General features: G+C 42.7%; 1 protein-coding gene across 1 annotated transcript; it reads left to right on the top strand.

Annotated features, from left to right (window-relative positions):
• Positions 1-286: 286 nt before the first annotated feature.
• On the top strand, positions 287-12181 carry MTNAP1 (mitochondrial nucleoid associated protein 1). The gene is made up of 4 exons (XM_077328305.1): positions 287-1053; positions 2799-4226; positions 9178-9294; positions 9806-12181. Exons 2-4 carry the CDS (start codon positions 2807-2809, stop codon positions 9817-9819), a joined length of 1551 nt encoding a protein of 516 aa, XP_077184420.1. The 5' UTR covers positions 287-1053; positions 2799-2806; the 3' UTR covers positions 9820-12181.
• The last annotated feature ends 3236 nt before the right edge of the window (positions 12182-15417 follow it).

The raw sequence follows: 15417 nt of genomic DNA, 5'->3' as shown, positions 1-15417 counted from the left end.
GGAAGTAGATTCGATTGCAGGAGCGAGATGCCCTCGTATAACTGCATATGAGATTTCCTAGTTACTGCCCTGAGCCGAACGGCAGGGCGGTGTATAAATATAATAAAGAAATAAAAATGAAATGAAAAAGAGTGAGTGCACATTATGTACAGGATCGGACCGCAAGAGTAATTTTGTGGGAGATTCATGTGGATAGCCGTGTTGGTCTGAAGCGGCAGAACAAAATGTGTGTCCAGTGGCACCTGAGCGTTCGTGTGTATGTACGCTTCTTCAGACATATGCATGCACACGACAGCTCACACCTTGAATAGATCTTTATTGGTCCTAAAGGTGCCACTGGACTCACGTTTTGTTGCATTTTTTCGTGAATAAGCCCCTGTGGAACTCGATGGCATTGTTTTCCGACCTAACTTGGTTACCTTCCAGCCCTTTAAACCATCGTGTGCACGTAGGCATATTCAGGGAGCGTAGCTTTTCGCGACTCACAGTACTTTTGCCAAGCAAGGGCAACACCTGGGGGGGGGGCGGCGTCGCTGCCAAATGGCTGCAACAACGATCAATTCCCGGGTTTCTAGGCCAGCTCCATGAGCCGTTGTCTCCATGACCACTCTAATGGGGGAGAGTTACGGCGTCAAAAGTAACCAGGAAATCCGGATTCGTCGGCCTTAAATCCGCCTTTGCGCCCCGCACCAGGCCGCGTCCGACTTAGCAACGTGTTTGTTTTGTTCTGGCAAAATCGTCTTGCGAAAAACTGTGTGTTCGTATCGACGGGACAAAAGGACGACCGACCATAAGGACGCATTCCTTCCCGACTGGCCGCGACACAAGAGGAGACCGAGATCATGTGATGAACGGCCGCGGTTGTGCGCGGCGTTTCCCAAGGATGCGGCTCTCTTAATGCGCTTTCAGTTTCAGTTGTTGTGGGGCTGCAACACACTCAAGGCGGCTTCGCAGCCGCAGCTGAGGAACGCCATGCCCGGAATGCAAGCCAATTGATGCAGGTCGCCGGCGGTCCCGGAAACTGCAGAATTAAAGTTTGAGCCGCTGCTCGAGGTATGGGGAGAAGGGGCCCGGGGTGGGATGGGCACAAGCCTTGGGGCAAATAAGGATTTACGCGGAAGGCTGAAACAATTCACGAAGCAACGCCTTCTCTCATCTTCGGTATCAGACAGCCTCGGATAGTGTGTTTTGTTTTGCTTTCCCTTTCTCTTGCGGGACTCAAACATTTCTTGTTATCTGCCTATGGCGTGCGTTGGAATGACGGGTGCTCCGCAGATGACAGGCATTAGTTCCCTTGGAGAAAATGTTTGCTTTGGAGGCTGGATTTTGTGGCTCAAGCCTGCTCAGGTCTCTCCCCTCCCTAAACAGTGGCCTCTGAAGGCTCCACTTGCAAATCTCCAGAATTGCCCAACTGGAAGCTGACAACCCTAAAGGGAGAAGTTTGCTGTAGTTGGGAGATCTGGTGTGAGCCTAAGAAGAGATTGCTAGGAGGGAAAGGCTTCCGTGAAAGGAAAAATGGGGGAAATGTGATTATGGGAGGGGGAATGAAATCCTTGGGGGGTCCTGTTTGTCTTATATGTAAGTGGGGAAGATACATAGTTTTAATACAGGCCTGAGCTAGAATTGTGGTACTTTGAAAAATCCCTCTCCCTTTTTTATCTTTCAAGTATCATCACAACTTCTAGGTACCATGGCCATAATACTGTGTGTGTAAAGCACAATCAAGTCAATCAAGTCAATTGCCACCTGATGGCAACCCCAGCAAGGGGTTTTAAAGACAAGTGAGAGGCAAAGGTGGTTTGCCATTGCCTTCCTCTGCAGAGGCTTCCTTGGAACTCTCCAAGTATTGATGCTGCTTAATTGCTGAGCTCTGATGAGGCTGAGGCATGAAATCATGAACGTTATCTGTATGTGTAACTGACATTGTCTTATAGAGCAGTGGTCCCCAACCCTTGACAATTTTACTGAGGCCCGGGTGGGGGGTAGTCTTTTGCCGAGGGACGTTGCAACTGCCTGAGCCCCTGCTCCACTTGCTTTTCTGCTAGCACCCCTGATTTCCCGCTGCCCGCTGGGGGGGGGGGTGCTGCCAGCAGCAGCTGCCACGCCGAGGGGGAGCCCCAGCCATGGCAACCACTGGAGAGCACCAAAGGTGAGCCGGCGGCAGAGTGGCAGGGCAGCCTCCGAGGCAGCAGCCAGGGAGGAGGACGAGGAGGAGCCGCGGCCCAGTACCAACTGATCCATGGACTAGTACCAGTCCCTGGTCCGGGGGTTGGGGACCACTGTTATAGAGCACTGTGTGACTTACTACTGAGTAAAAGTGCGCAGGTTTGTGCTGTAAGGTACAGCTCTTCATCATATTTACAGGCAGGCTACAAAATGTGCTAATAAAATGCAGATCGCATTTATGCACACAACCTTCAGTGTTGAAGTCACATATACAGAGCTTCATTGTTGTTTCATGTTACAAAAATATAGATCCAGGACATGGACCCTTGTGACTTTTTGTTTTTTAGTCAAGCAACAACACTATCAAGATGCAGTATACATCCATGTGCAAAAGATCATGATTTTTAAAAGACATCTAGCACCTTTGAATGTTGTTTTTTTTTCTGTTGTTTTTTTTTTGTTGTTATCTCAGGCTGAGATGTGTTCTCGGATACTTCGGCACTAGTGCAGATTTGAATCTTTGTCTTCCTGCTTCTCATCCAATGCTATAACCACTAAATAGCTCTGTTTGTAATAAACCTACAGTGGTTCACATTCCTCACATTTCCATGGTGTCTTATTCTTCTTTTCAGACGGAAAAATGAAAAGCATTCCAGCAGCAGTGGAAATCTGTCACTACTGTAAAAAGCCATTTAAGCGTCTCAAGTCCCACTTGCCCCATTGTAAGATGGCAGGAGATGCATCACTTGCTGTGAATTCTACTGAAATTTCTTCTCCAGTCCCAGTGACTGGTAATTCTGCTACACCTGAGTGTCTGAATACTAAGAAGAAAGGGCAGATCAAAAGTACAGAAACGGCCTCCAAAAAAGCAAAGCAAAGCAAACCTAAGCCAATAGGGAAAGAAGGAAAAGTAAAAAAAGATTATGTAGAACCAATGGATAAGGCACCTGTTGCAGCAAGTCCAGATGAAGATATACAACAGCAAACTAAACATTCCACCAAAAAGTCACAGAAAAGAGAAAATGGCACACCAAGAGCCCCAGAAGAGGACCTAGCACATACACAGGCAGCTGAGAAAGAACTTTCAAAAACAAAGCTTTTTAATGAATCCCCCAGAATACAGAAAAGCAGAAATACTTTTGAGGAAGAGAAATTTGCATCTGTTTTCACTCAAGAACCATTGATTCAGACTGGTAAAGCCACTTCTACATCTCCTAGCCAACCAATTAAAAAAACACCTGCAAAACAGAGACAAGCTAAAGAAAGATCTGCAAAACTGACTGTGTCTAAGAGGGTGGATTCCTCCATTCAGTCTGTCCCTCAGGAAGTAGAACTAGTGATTGAGAATTATCAGGTGAGAGTATTGAGGAAGAGACAGGCTTCTTCTGTTCAAAATATCCCATTAAATCAGGCTACCATTGGCAACCAGAAGATGGGACACCAGCCTGTGGAATCATTGTCAGCCAGTGCTGATATCCCGTCAGCCACTGAGAAGCAAATTATCACAGGAATAGAGAACAGAGTTTTAAGTCTTGAGCTTGAAGGGAACACTTGGACTGGAGAGACAGGGTCTGCAGTTAAAGCTTCTGATGAGTGTTTTGTGAACCCTTACAGAATGGTTGTTGATGTTCCTGTTCAGCTACCTGCAGGAGCAAAATGTCTGATGGACAAAAATCAATTATCAGTTATTTCTCATGAAGAGACTCTGGTTATTAATAATCCTAAATCAGATCTTTACCCCACAATTACAGAAATACTTCAAAGAAGAGGCAAAGATGAAATACATAACTTTGACGTAACTTCTCTAGGAAAAAATATTGCTGTAGATTCTGGGGTCATTATAACCAGAGACAGTAGCTCAGGGATATCTTTGAAACCACCTTCAGTTCATCTGTTAGAAATTACTTCTCCTAAGAGAGGCTTGCAGTCAGGTTCTTTGGGACTGGAGTGGTTTCCAGAACTGTATCCTAATTATCAAAACATATTTTTAGGGAAGCAGAAACAACAGGACACCAGAATCCCCCAAACCCAGGACATTCTTCCACATGAATATTGGCAAGGTAAAGAGGGTCATTTTCACTGATTTCTAAGAGGGAACATTACATGCTGCTATCCAGGCAGCCAGTTTGTTGGAATGTGTGTAGGAAGATCAAGTATATGTATATATACAGTATACAGTTTATTGGAATTTGTTTCTTCTCTGGAGCATCATGTTCGTTTGTGATTTACCAAGGAGTTCTAAACTTATAAAGAGTTGTGTATCAACATCTTTGTAAGAGGTGCTTCTCTTTCTATACATAAATTCATTTTTAAATAACCCCAGGGTTATTGATTGTCCAGTTTAAGATGTTAGAGGACTACAGGGTTCCCAACCCCTTGCACCTTCTCAATGATTATTTTATTCCCCTGTCCCTGTGACCTGGTCCTTCTGATAGTATGACCAAGACTGGATTTCAACCCTCTCACACACAGCAGAAGACACCAATAAAAGCAATGAAGTTAAATGAAAGAGATTTTAAAAATGGTTCAAGTTTAAGCAGAAAAAAACAGTAAGTAAGTGCTTATAAAATAACAAAGTCTAGCTCCTTACATACACATGTATACATGAACACAGTTGTATCGCAGTATCTTCAAATCAGCATCAGTAACAAGCCAACGGAATAGGAGATGCAGCAAGATGATTCTTGGCACCTGGTGGCAATATTGGGCTAGGCTACTAACTTGTACCTTATTACTCAACCTCAGTTTCCTGTTACATGTTCCTCTCGTTGCATCCCTAGATGGGTGTAAACTAACTTATTGTAAAACTGGATCATCAACTCCCTGACTATTGTATGCCAATCAAGAACATGATCCAAAAGAAGGTTCTCGAAGAAGAGTAGGGCTTCCCCCTCCCATCTTAGCGTAATCAAATTAGATCACTTTCATATACCAAGGTATAACTCACTCTTTTTATCTTGGTCTGGGAATAGTGGAAGACTGTTAAGCATTTGTCATAGAACTTCTCCCCAATAGAACAAAGTTTGAGTCCAATGGCACTTTTAAGACCAACAAAGTTTTATTCAAGGTATAAGCTTTTCTGTGCATGCATACTTCAAATACATTGAAGTTGCCAGGCCATATAGGTAGAGGGTGAGCATCAAATTAGCACAGAGCATATTAAAGTTGTTTGACAGATGCAAGGATCAAACTGGAATAACAAGCTAGGGTTTAATTACTCTCAGCATTCCACAATTAAGGATACATCTGCCTTCCAATCTCTGATTTTGATGTATTTATTTCACTGTGCTTTCCAACAGAATTAAACCCAAACAAATGTTGACTGTCTTAGGGCAGTTTACAACAATTCAATAAAACAGTTAAATTCAGTAAACAATAAAGACAGTAAAAACAATTTAAAATTTTAGAAGTTTGAATCCTTAGCAGATGAATCCGCTCACTAACAGCCAAATATAATAATCAGTCAGACCACTCGCAGTCCATCCAGGATGGGAAAAAGGAGCAGAGGGCTCTTATTGATGAAGTTCAGTAGATTTATTAGCCCCAACCAAATGGCTGGTGGAAGAGTTCAGTCTTGCAGGCCCTTATTTATTTATTTATTTATTTATTTATCATACTTATATACCGCCCTCCCTGTGGCAATTCCTGCAGGGCCCGCATTTCTTCTGTGAGCTTATTTGACCTGGTCAGCGTTAAGAAGACCCTTTTCATTATGATCTGCATACTCAGATATCCACATTCTTTAATCTTCACATTTACAGATTGTCAAGCCATTTTTTCTTTACCTTAAACCAAATCAACACAAGATTTATACTATATCAAAAAGTAGATATTAAATTTTCTGTAACCAAAGTAATAAAGTATTTCAGCCAAATCTAACAGTTAACAATCCAATCTTCTATTAGAAGTAAGATTACATTTTTCCTGGGTTTATACATATAATTCTACATCAAAAGTTTGTTATCCATGTTCAGGTCCCAGTAGGAAAAAAGTCCTTTTTCCCATCATTTTCCCTATACTAGTGATCCCCAACCTGTGAGCCGTGGACCACATGTGGTCCTTTGACTAATTGGAGGTGGGCCCCGAAGGATGCCTTCCCCCCCCCCGGCCCTTTACAACACACTTCGGGTGTCATTGTCTCTCATCACTCCCAGATGGGACTATCTCGTTGCAGAGAAACAAGCTCAGGGTTCCCATTGATTTGTCATTGTCATGAGTTAAAATTTCCATGAAAATAAAATGTTCCTTATGTTCATTGTTGTGGTGTGTCTGTATCTTATTTTTAAGGGATGTTTAAACATTAGCATAGCAACCAGAGAGCGTTAGGTCAGTGATTGAGAGTAGAGGAGTAAACTACCCCCCCCACCGGGCCTCAGTAAAAGGCGGTGAGTGGTCCCCGGTGATAAAAAGGTTGGGGACCACTGCCCTATACCACTAATCTTTGTTTTGAGCTGGTGATTGTTACTGATTATCATGAGATGAGATGGTTGTGAGATTTCTAAAATTTCCCATTGTGTTTTATATCTTTTGATGACAAGTTCACTTGCTTTGAAGACAGAGTTCAGTCTAAATCTCTAATCTTGAAGTATTAAAATGACTTAAATTTATCCCATTGAATTGTAATCTGTTTCTCTTGAGTTTATCTGTCAGGAAGGCATAATCTTTTCTTTTCCATAGATTTCTTTGTGGGACTTCCTTCAAAATTATCACTTCCTTACTGTCAATCTTAAAATTCATCTTGGAATGTTGTTGTAGGAATCTGTCTCTGAATTAACTACTAATTTCTTCACAAAGTGGACCAAAGTGTCCCTTGGAACTTTCCTTATTGTCACATATCCAGAATTTGCTCTGTAGACAGAATCCGCTTCTATTTGCATATCTTCTTCCAGAAGTTTAATTAATTCTGCAAGTACATTAACCAATCTTGGTCTTATTTGTTCTCGCTTCATATTAATTTCTCAATCTTGGGAAATGTTCCTTCTGAATAAGTTCCAAAAGGGCCAAGTTATCCAGGCTTCTTTCAGTTTGCATATTAACCTGATCCATCTTTTTTTCTAGTGTTAAGTGTTTCTCCTTCACAAATTGAATTTCCTCTGAAAAATGATTTATACGGTTCTCAAATTTCTTAATATCTTCCTTTAAGATGTATGGTTTTAAAGGATTCTTCCAAGCACTGGAGTAGATTGTTTATTGACTGAAGGCTGGTACTTAGTTTATATAGTCTCTGATCCAATTTCTGGTCCATTGTATCCAGAATTTCTGGAAAGCATCCATACTTGGCTTTTCAGACAATTATTCAGTCTTAATGCTCTCTAAGAGACCTCTTTTTGTTGTTGTTGCAAACTTACAATTTTTATTCAAAATTGTTGTAATTATTTTTCCCCACCTGCAATATTTTCGATGGCCACTGGGTAACAATATTTCTAGTCCAAAAAGATTAAATTATCCCAGGGTCTACTAGTGTATCAGAAATTGATTTAACTCAGTGGCAGTCTACCAGTGGTTAGTAGCTTATTATTGTTCTTATTCCAAAGTATATACAGCAACTTTTCCCGGGGCAATTTTCATGGTCTCTAATTCATAAATGCTTTGCCATACATAAAATTTGTTAAATGTAAGTTATAATGTTCTGTGTAAACCGGCCAGAGCTGCAAAGAAATGGGAGGTATAGAAATCTAAATAAATAAATAAACTATCCTTCCAGATATTTTAATTTCTTAGAAAAAAACAACTTCTGTTTTATTAAATATACCAAAAAACATGTTCTGCACTCCCTCTTTGTCACTTTTTCTAGCAGGAACTGATGTTTTACTTTCCATCTCTCTGTATAAGTCCAGCTGGTTGTGAGGAGTAATTTCACCCCCCCCCCTTTTTTTGAATGTATGTACTTTGAAGAAAGGAAGAAAAGAACTGCAGTTACGTTTGTCTTGGCAGTGAGCTAACTCTTCTGAGCTTGGAGAGTATTTTCATTATCTGTTATCCTTCAGTAGCAGAACTTAAAAGACTTCTCTTAAAGGCAAAGTAGAAGAACACTCTTTGTTTTTCCCTCTTACTGGCGGGGGGGGGGGGAGGATTTGAAAACACTGTAGTTGTTGGGTCTTCTAGCTGTACCGGCCAGAGACACACAACATTGACTAAAAGTATAATAAATAAAACAAATTTACGTTTGCTTCATTCATAAGTTGAGTCTGTCAAACTGAAAGCAGGGATGTTTTGTCTTGTGTACATTCACTGTCTGTCTGAGCTCCATCTGTCAGCTTAAAACAGGGACCTTTCTAATAAGCAGTTCTACTGATTTCTTGTGGCTGATGAGAGCTCTTCCTGCTGTCAGTAGGTCTGCTTATGAGGAATATCACACCCTACAACTTACACATGCGCAATTTGTAGGGAAGGGCAGTTGGTAGCTTCAGATAGAGTTTGTTCCAGTCAGGAGCTCAGATGCAGTCCTCACAGGGATCAGATTCAGCACTCTCTCAGTATCTGTTCACACATCACCCACAACTTCGCTGAGATGCAGGCAACTCTTTCAAGCAAGCCTGAAGGTAAAGCTTGTGCCTTTTGTCAGGATGCATTACATTTTTCTAAGATTTAGAGTAGCAAATTTGGTGGGGCCAAAAAGAGGTGAATGTATTCAAAGTGAAAGTCCAGCTGTTTCTGTCTCCTAGTTCCGCTGATAGAAAGCCGCCTGAAGGATGTCAAGCTCCAAGATTAGCCTGCGTGGCTGGCTACATGCAGGCCCTCTCCCCGGGGAATGCCAAGAGCGACAGGTAGAGGTGACAGCAAATGTCTTTCAGTCCTGTCAAGAGATGGGTTCTGTTGCTACAGCAGTAAAGCAGCTGAGGTTGACTGAGCAGTCCTCCTTGTTTGCCTTTTACTTGCAGCTATTTTAATGTTACATTTATTGGTTTGATGTGCCTGAAAAGCAGCGTAGAAATCTCATAAAGGAAATAAATTACGTATTTTGACACACATGCTGACAAACAAACCACTTCCGTCTTTCTTCTTCAACAGCCTGGAGTGGATATAATAACCGATACAACAGTGTGAAAAAGGGCAGACTGGTGGGGATCTCGATGCTCCTGCTTGGCTACTGTGCCCTCAGCTATGCCTGGAGCTACAAAGACACTAGTAAGGTTTTCTGCTGGCATGCCTCTTTTTCTCCCAAGAAATTATACTTGTGTGCTAGAAGACAAAGACCCTGAATAGGCTGCTGCCAGGACTTTCCATTCCAGTATGTGGGGCAGGAGGTACTTAGGGAGATAAATATGCAAACTCACCTGCAACTTTGGAATAAAGATTCTTTAGTTTTTAAATTTTAGTTAATCCTTATTTTAAAAAGAAGAGGCCCCAGTTGACCCTGGGGCCTCATTCTGCTGATTCCGAGCCTACAATGACCATGCTTCTCTCTGTCCCCATCCCAAACTGTGGAAAGGAAATAGAATGAATTCTTGGAAGACTTTGCTTAATATATATAACAATAAATTTATAGATCCTTTTGGGGCAGCAGACATGCGGGAGGAGGTTTTAAGTAAAATAGAAATGCAACTATTCCTCCAGTGTATATAGCAAGTGTAACCTTTCTGTTTTTATTTATTTACTTATTTACGTTTATATCTTTTCTGTTTAAATCCAACAACAGAGCAGAATCGCTGACACAGATACTACTGATGAGGGCAGAAGAATGTGAGACAGAAGACATGGTGTGTTCAGCCCAACTGGACATGTTGCTAAGAGGCTTGTTCCAGCAGCAACAATTTAGAAAGTTGGCACTCAGGGCCTGTTAGTCTGAGAAGTGATACTTGCAGGAAATACTGTTGTCTGTAGTATGACTTCTATTAAAGAAACAGCCTCCTCTCTTCCTTTATAGCTGGAGTACATGAAGACATCCAGCTGTTTTCCTTTTGGGGAATGCTTGATCTTTCATACCCAGTTCTGTCAAGATGATGTATGTGAGGGCCTAACTGGAATAGACATTATTTACAAGATCATCTAGAGTCATATTAACCAGATGTGCACTGGGAGTTCTTTGTTGAAAATTAATTCCCAAGCACTTGGGGGTGCAAGTTGGATCAGGATCATGGCCCGCATTGCATTTTCGTGACTTGAAGCAAGTGTAGGGAACTGCTATTTGCCCTGCTGGGAAAACTTGTCTATATCCTATCTGTACACATAGATTACCCCAGTACAGCACACAGCAGCTTCTTAGGGCAGTGTCTGTGGTCATGAAAATGGCATGGAGGAAAGGCTTAAGCTCCCACTTTCTGTTATCCAAATCTACATCATGCTGTCATATACCCAGCAAATAAGTTATTTATTTATTTATTGAATTTATATATAACACCGTTCCCAATTGGGCTCACGGCAGTTTACATAGTAAAAGAATGAAAACACAATAAAACCCCCATAATGCCCTTAATACATTATTAAACAATAAGGCGGCAGACGAAAGAAAACACACTAGCAACTCACCCCGTCGGCCCGCCAGGGCCAACATTCTTACTGATGAGAGTGGGGATCAATAGGTGGATATGATAGACATGGGGGATCCCAGACTGAATAGCGGGACCATGCCCTGGCCTCAACCATAGCTCCGTCTTGATGTCCCTATGGAAAGTTGACAGTTCTGGCAGGGCCCTTGGCTTTTCTGGGAGCTCATTCCACCAGGTTAGGGCCAGGACCGAAAAGGCCCTGGCCCTGGTCGAGATCAGGTGAGCGTCCTGAGGGCCTGGGACTACCAGTAAGTTCATACCTGCAGAGCGAAGAGCTCTGCAGGGGTCATGAGCAACCAGGTTATGAACATGGAACTCATAGAGCAAGCTAACAGAACACAGGGCATACCTCTAATAATGCATCATGTAGTTAGGCCCTGATATATAGTGTAGGATATATAAGATAGGTTTCAGGAGAATCTAGATTGGTTTGAGAAAAACACCTGAGGTGTAAGCAACTAATCATTTTTCTTAAATAATGAAGCCAGGTATGAAAATTCATCACAAAACTTGTATATTGCATGGAAAGATGAGAGTGCTTCATTAATCAGAGGTAGTCAAACTGCGGCCCTTCAGATGTCCATGGACTACAATTCCCATGAGCCCCTGCCAGCGTTTGCTGGCAGGGGCTCCTGGGAATTGTAGTCCATGGACATCTGGAGGGCCACAGTTTGACTACCCCTGATCTTAATACTTGTAGGGCCCTTGATGTAATATGGTGTTTGGTATGCCGCTTAGACGTTTCATATGAACTTACAATGTGAGGTTTTGATTTGCAAAGATGGATATGAAAAACCAATAAGCACAACTCCTGGGCTGGATGTAGCCAGCTTTTTCAATCAATTTCTCCTAATTCCCTCTTTAGACAGCCCCATTCCATCTGGTATTTGACCATGTAGCTCCCACTCTCTTCAACATACCCCTTCTGGTGGTCCAAAGAACCCACTCCATTCTTTTTCATCAGTGGAAAGGGATCCGCCACTCTGAATAATGGCATAATAACTGCACTAATTACAAGTTTCTCAGTAGAAAAAGTTACAGATGTGCATTAGCAGAGGGCCTATCTTTGTCCTAATTTTCTGCTAATATAGAAGAAGATGGAATAGGTCGGACCAATGCACATCGAACTGAAGTCCCCAGCTATTCAATAGTAGCTATAGGAATGACCTTTTCGAATGTAGTAAAGCTGAGCAAGGCAACATTAATAATGCTTTGTTCCATTTCTGAAAGAAAAAATCCATACCATTAACTGGTTCAGATGCCCTTTGGGTAAAATCTTCCTGAGCAAGGAAAAGAGAACTGCTGGTTTAAATCAGAACTGAGTCTTTTGTACCTGTCGCAGCACATTTATTTTCTACTTTGCAACTCCGTCATTGTGGAAACCTCACACCTACAATGTCACTGGGCTCAAAATATAGATAACTTACTACTAGCACACTCTGAGTTGTAGGATGTGCATTTTTACATGTTTTCTATATTCTTATGTTACTAATTCATGGTTTTGCAATATAACCATAAAGATTTTCTTGGCAATCTTGACTTTATACTGGATCTTTTCCCTCCCCTCCCCCAATGAGATCGGTCAACTTTGCTGGCTAGCTGAATTGAAATGGGCTGTTGATGGGCAAGAGCTAGCTCACACTGACCCTCAGCAGTGTTTCTTGATCCAAGTCAACGCTAGTGATGTGGCATCCTGTGCCTACTTATTTTTTAAAATAGAAAGGAATAGGGCAGTGGGGAAAAGAGGCTGCTGCTGTAAAGACAACCCTTACAACATGGTGCCACATTCTGGATAGTGCTATCATCCCTTCCAGGTATGGACAGACCACAACAATCTGGAAATCCTGCATAAGCCCAGTAGGCTTAATGCCAAACAAATCCTTGAGGATTTCTCTGGTTTTGACTTCACTCTCAGTCATTTACCTGGCAAGTCAAACTTTCCAGCTGCTGCACTGCATCAGCTCCCCCAGCAAAACTGCAAAAGGGAGGTGGTGGCTGATTCTGTGTTTAGCCCTAAACTGCTGAAGTTGATGGTGCAAACCCGTAATCAGACTCAAGCAGCTGCAGCCCCCTCCCCAAAACCTGGTTTTAAGGAAGCCCTGACGGTGCTGCTTTCCTCCCTCATGGAATGGGGTGGGTTGTTTTACCATAGTAAGCAGCTGTACATCCCATAAGATCCACAAGATAATCTTAGAAATGTGCCACAATAACCAGGCTGTAGGAAATTTCAATTTGCTGAAGACATATCACTTGGTTTGTAGACAGTTTTGGTGGCCAGGTTACAGGAAGGACATCGCTCAGTATGTGCAAGGTTGCCTCCACATGATGAAAATGATGGGAAAGCCACAAGGTCTGCTGCAACCCCTAGAAACCCTCTCACATCCCTGGTCAGTTATATCCATGGATTTCATCACAGACCTACCCTCAAGTCATGGATAGTCTTTTGGGTAGTGGTGGATTTATCTTCCAAACAGGCTTATTTTGTGTCAGGTGCATCCATAACCTCGGCTCAGAAGTTAGCTGAACTCTGCGCAGCACATGTTCAAATTTAACTCATTTCCAGACATTATCAGTGATGGGGGGGTGTAGTTTACTTTTGAGTTTTGGAGGACGTGTCTGAAACTGGTGAGGGTAGAGCCAGGATTAAGCTCCGCCTACCATCCTGTCAGCAGTTGTCAGACAAAGAGGGTTAATCAGGTTTTGGAGCAATGCCTGTGCTGTTTCATAATCTATGAAAAGGATGATTGGATGTATGTGCTCTCCCTGGTGGAATATGCCTACAACAATGCAACACACTGGAGAATGGGTCTCTCTCCCTTTGAGGTTGTGTATGGCTACAGGCCGTGGCCCTTCCTGATCCTCACACTTCCCTCTGGGGAGTCCAGGGTTTTCCCCACCAGGTCTTGAGGAGAAGATAGCAGAAGTCCAGGACATGGGAGGGGGTAGTGCAAGTGGTAACTGAAAAATAAAGCAATGTACAGAAAATGATCTTAAGCAGGTCCTGGAACGCAAGCTGGAGGAAGGAGTCATTGTGTACATCTCCACCAAACACCTCAAGAACAGCTGCCCTAGCAGAAAATTGAGTAAGGTTCATGGGTCCTTTAAAAATCTTGGGGATTATCAACAATGTCATGGTCTAGATGGAGTTACCCCCCCCCACCTACAAGAAAATACACCCTGTGTTTCATTGCAGCCTTTTGACTAAAGTGCCACCCCAGATTAATGGCATCTTCCAGCCAGTAAGACTGTACCCATCATGGTACAGTCATGGTAAATGAAGATGCTCACTTTGAGTTGTCAGGCATACTAGACTCCCAACTGTACAGGGGGTGCTTACAGTATCTGGTTTCCTGGAAAGATTTCTTGACTGCTGAAAATAAGTGGGTGGATGCCCCAGATGTGCAAGCTCTGATATTGGTGAAGAAGATCCATGCAGCTTACCTGGATAAACTCTGGCCACAGCCACCTAAGAGTTAATGTGTGTGTGTGGGATTTTGTTTTAAGAGTGGGGGAGTGTCATGTGCCCCCCTCCATGCCATTTACTTAAGCATAAGGTGAACCAAAGTCCCAAGAGCCTGAGGGGCTCATCCCTCCCTTTCCCCCTCCTCCCTCCCTCCCTCCTGCTGGACTCTCAGCCCACATGTAGCCTGTTCCCAGGAAATGTAGAGTGTCCTTCACTATGTTTTCTGTAGTTTGGTATGCGATGACTTTAGTGCTTAGTCCTGACTGACCTTTGGCTACCAGGTGTGAAAAGTATAACTTTCACTTTGTTCTAACTGTTCTTTGAAGAGCAAAGTCCTTCTGCCACGAGAGCTGCAAATGATGAGAAATTGAAGTGTTGATGGGGGAAGGGAGGGTGCCTATATCTGTCCTGGTACTGGACATGCCAGTTGTTCTTAGCAATAGATTTCCTGTCATGAAGTCTCCAGACATACCATTTTTGATACAATAAACTTTGAACCTTTTTTCTGAGAAGAATGCCTCAGCCTTTCTTGTCTCCTGAACAAGAGTAGCCTTGGTTCATGACAGAGAGAAGGCTGGAATAATTCTATATCAAAAGAAGAGTCAGATTACTCATAGAGTAAGACCCATTTATCTGAGGGGATGTGTACGTCTAATGGGGAAGAGTCTTTTAGTGATCATCCTGATGTCAGATGCCAGAACAGAGCGGAATTTTTATCTTTGCCAGTCTGAATCACAGTCCTCCATAGCTTCCCAATGTACCTTTGATCAGTTAAAGTTTAATATACTTTTCTTCAGGGAGAAGAAGGTTTCCTGCCTCGTCCCAACATGATTTTGGGTGAAGGCATGGAAGGCTGAAGCCCTGGCCTTTTCCACCTCCAAACAGGCTTTATTGAACCATGGTTGGAACAAAAATGGTCTCATACTCTGAAGAAAAATTTTCATAAACTGATAGAGGGTCCCACTCTGGGTTTAAATGCAAAAAGGCCAAACACTAAAATTGTAGATTGTTTACAGTTATGAGCTCCTCCAACTGATAATTGTAGAGTGTTGGTCTGAGATTTGGGAGACCCAGGTTCAAATACCTACCTTTACTATGAACGCTTACTGGGTGTCCCTGGACTGGTCACACAAAGCCTAATGTACCTCACAGGGTTGTTGTAAGGACTGAATAGAAGAGACAAGGGGGCTGCACACACAGGGGAGCATACGCATGGACATGGGGGTAGGTAAAGGGGTTGAGGAAGAGGGTGGCTGAACCCTTTGGGGTTCACTGTATTGAATGCAGCCCACTTTCTGC

This window comes from Paroedura picta, chromosome 3, assembly GCF_049243985.1.
Source record: "Paroedura picta isolate Pp20150507F chromosome 3, Ppicta_v3.0, whole genome shotgun sequence".
NCBI classification, from domain to species: domain Eukaryota; kingdom Metazoa; phylum Chordata; class Lepidosauria; order Squamata; family Gekkonidae; genus Paroedura; species Paroedura picta.
This window is presented reverse-complemented; position numbering and strand designations above follow the sequence as displayed.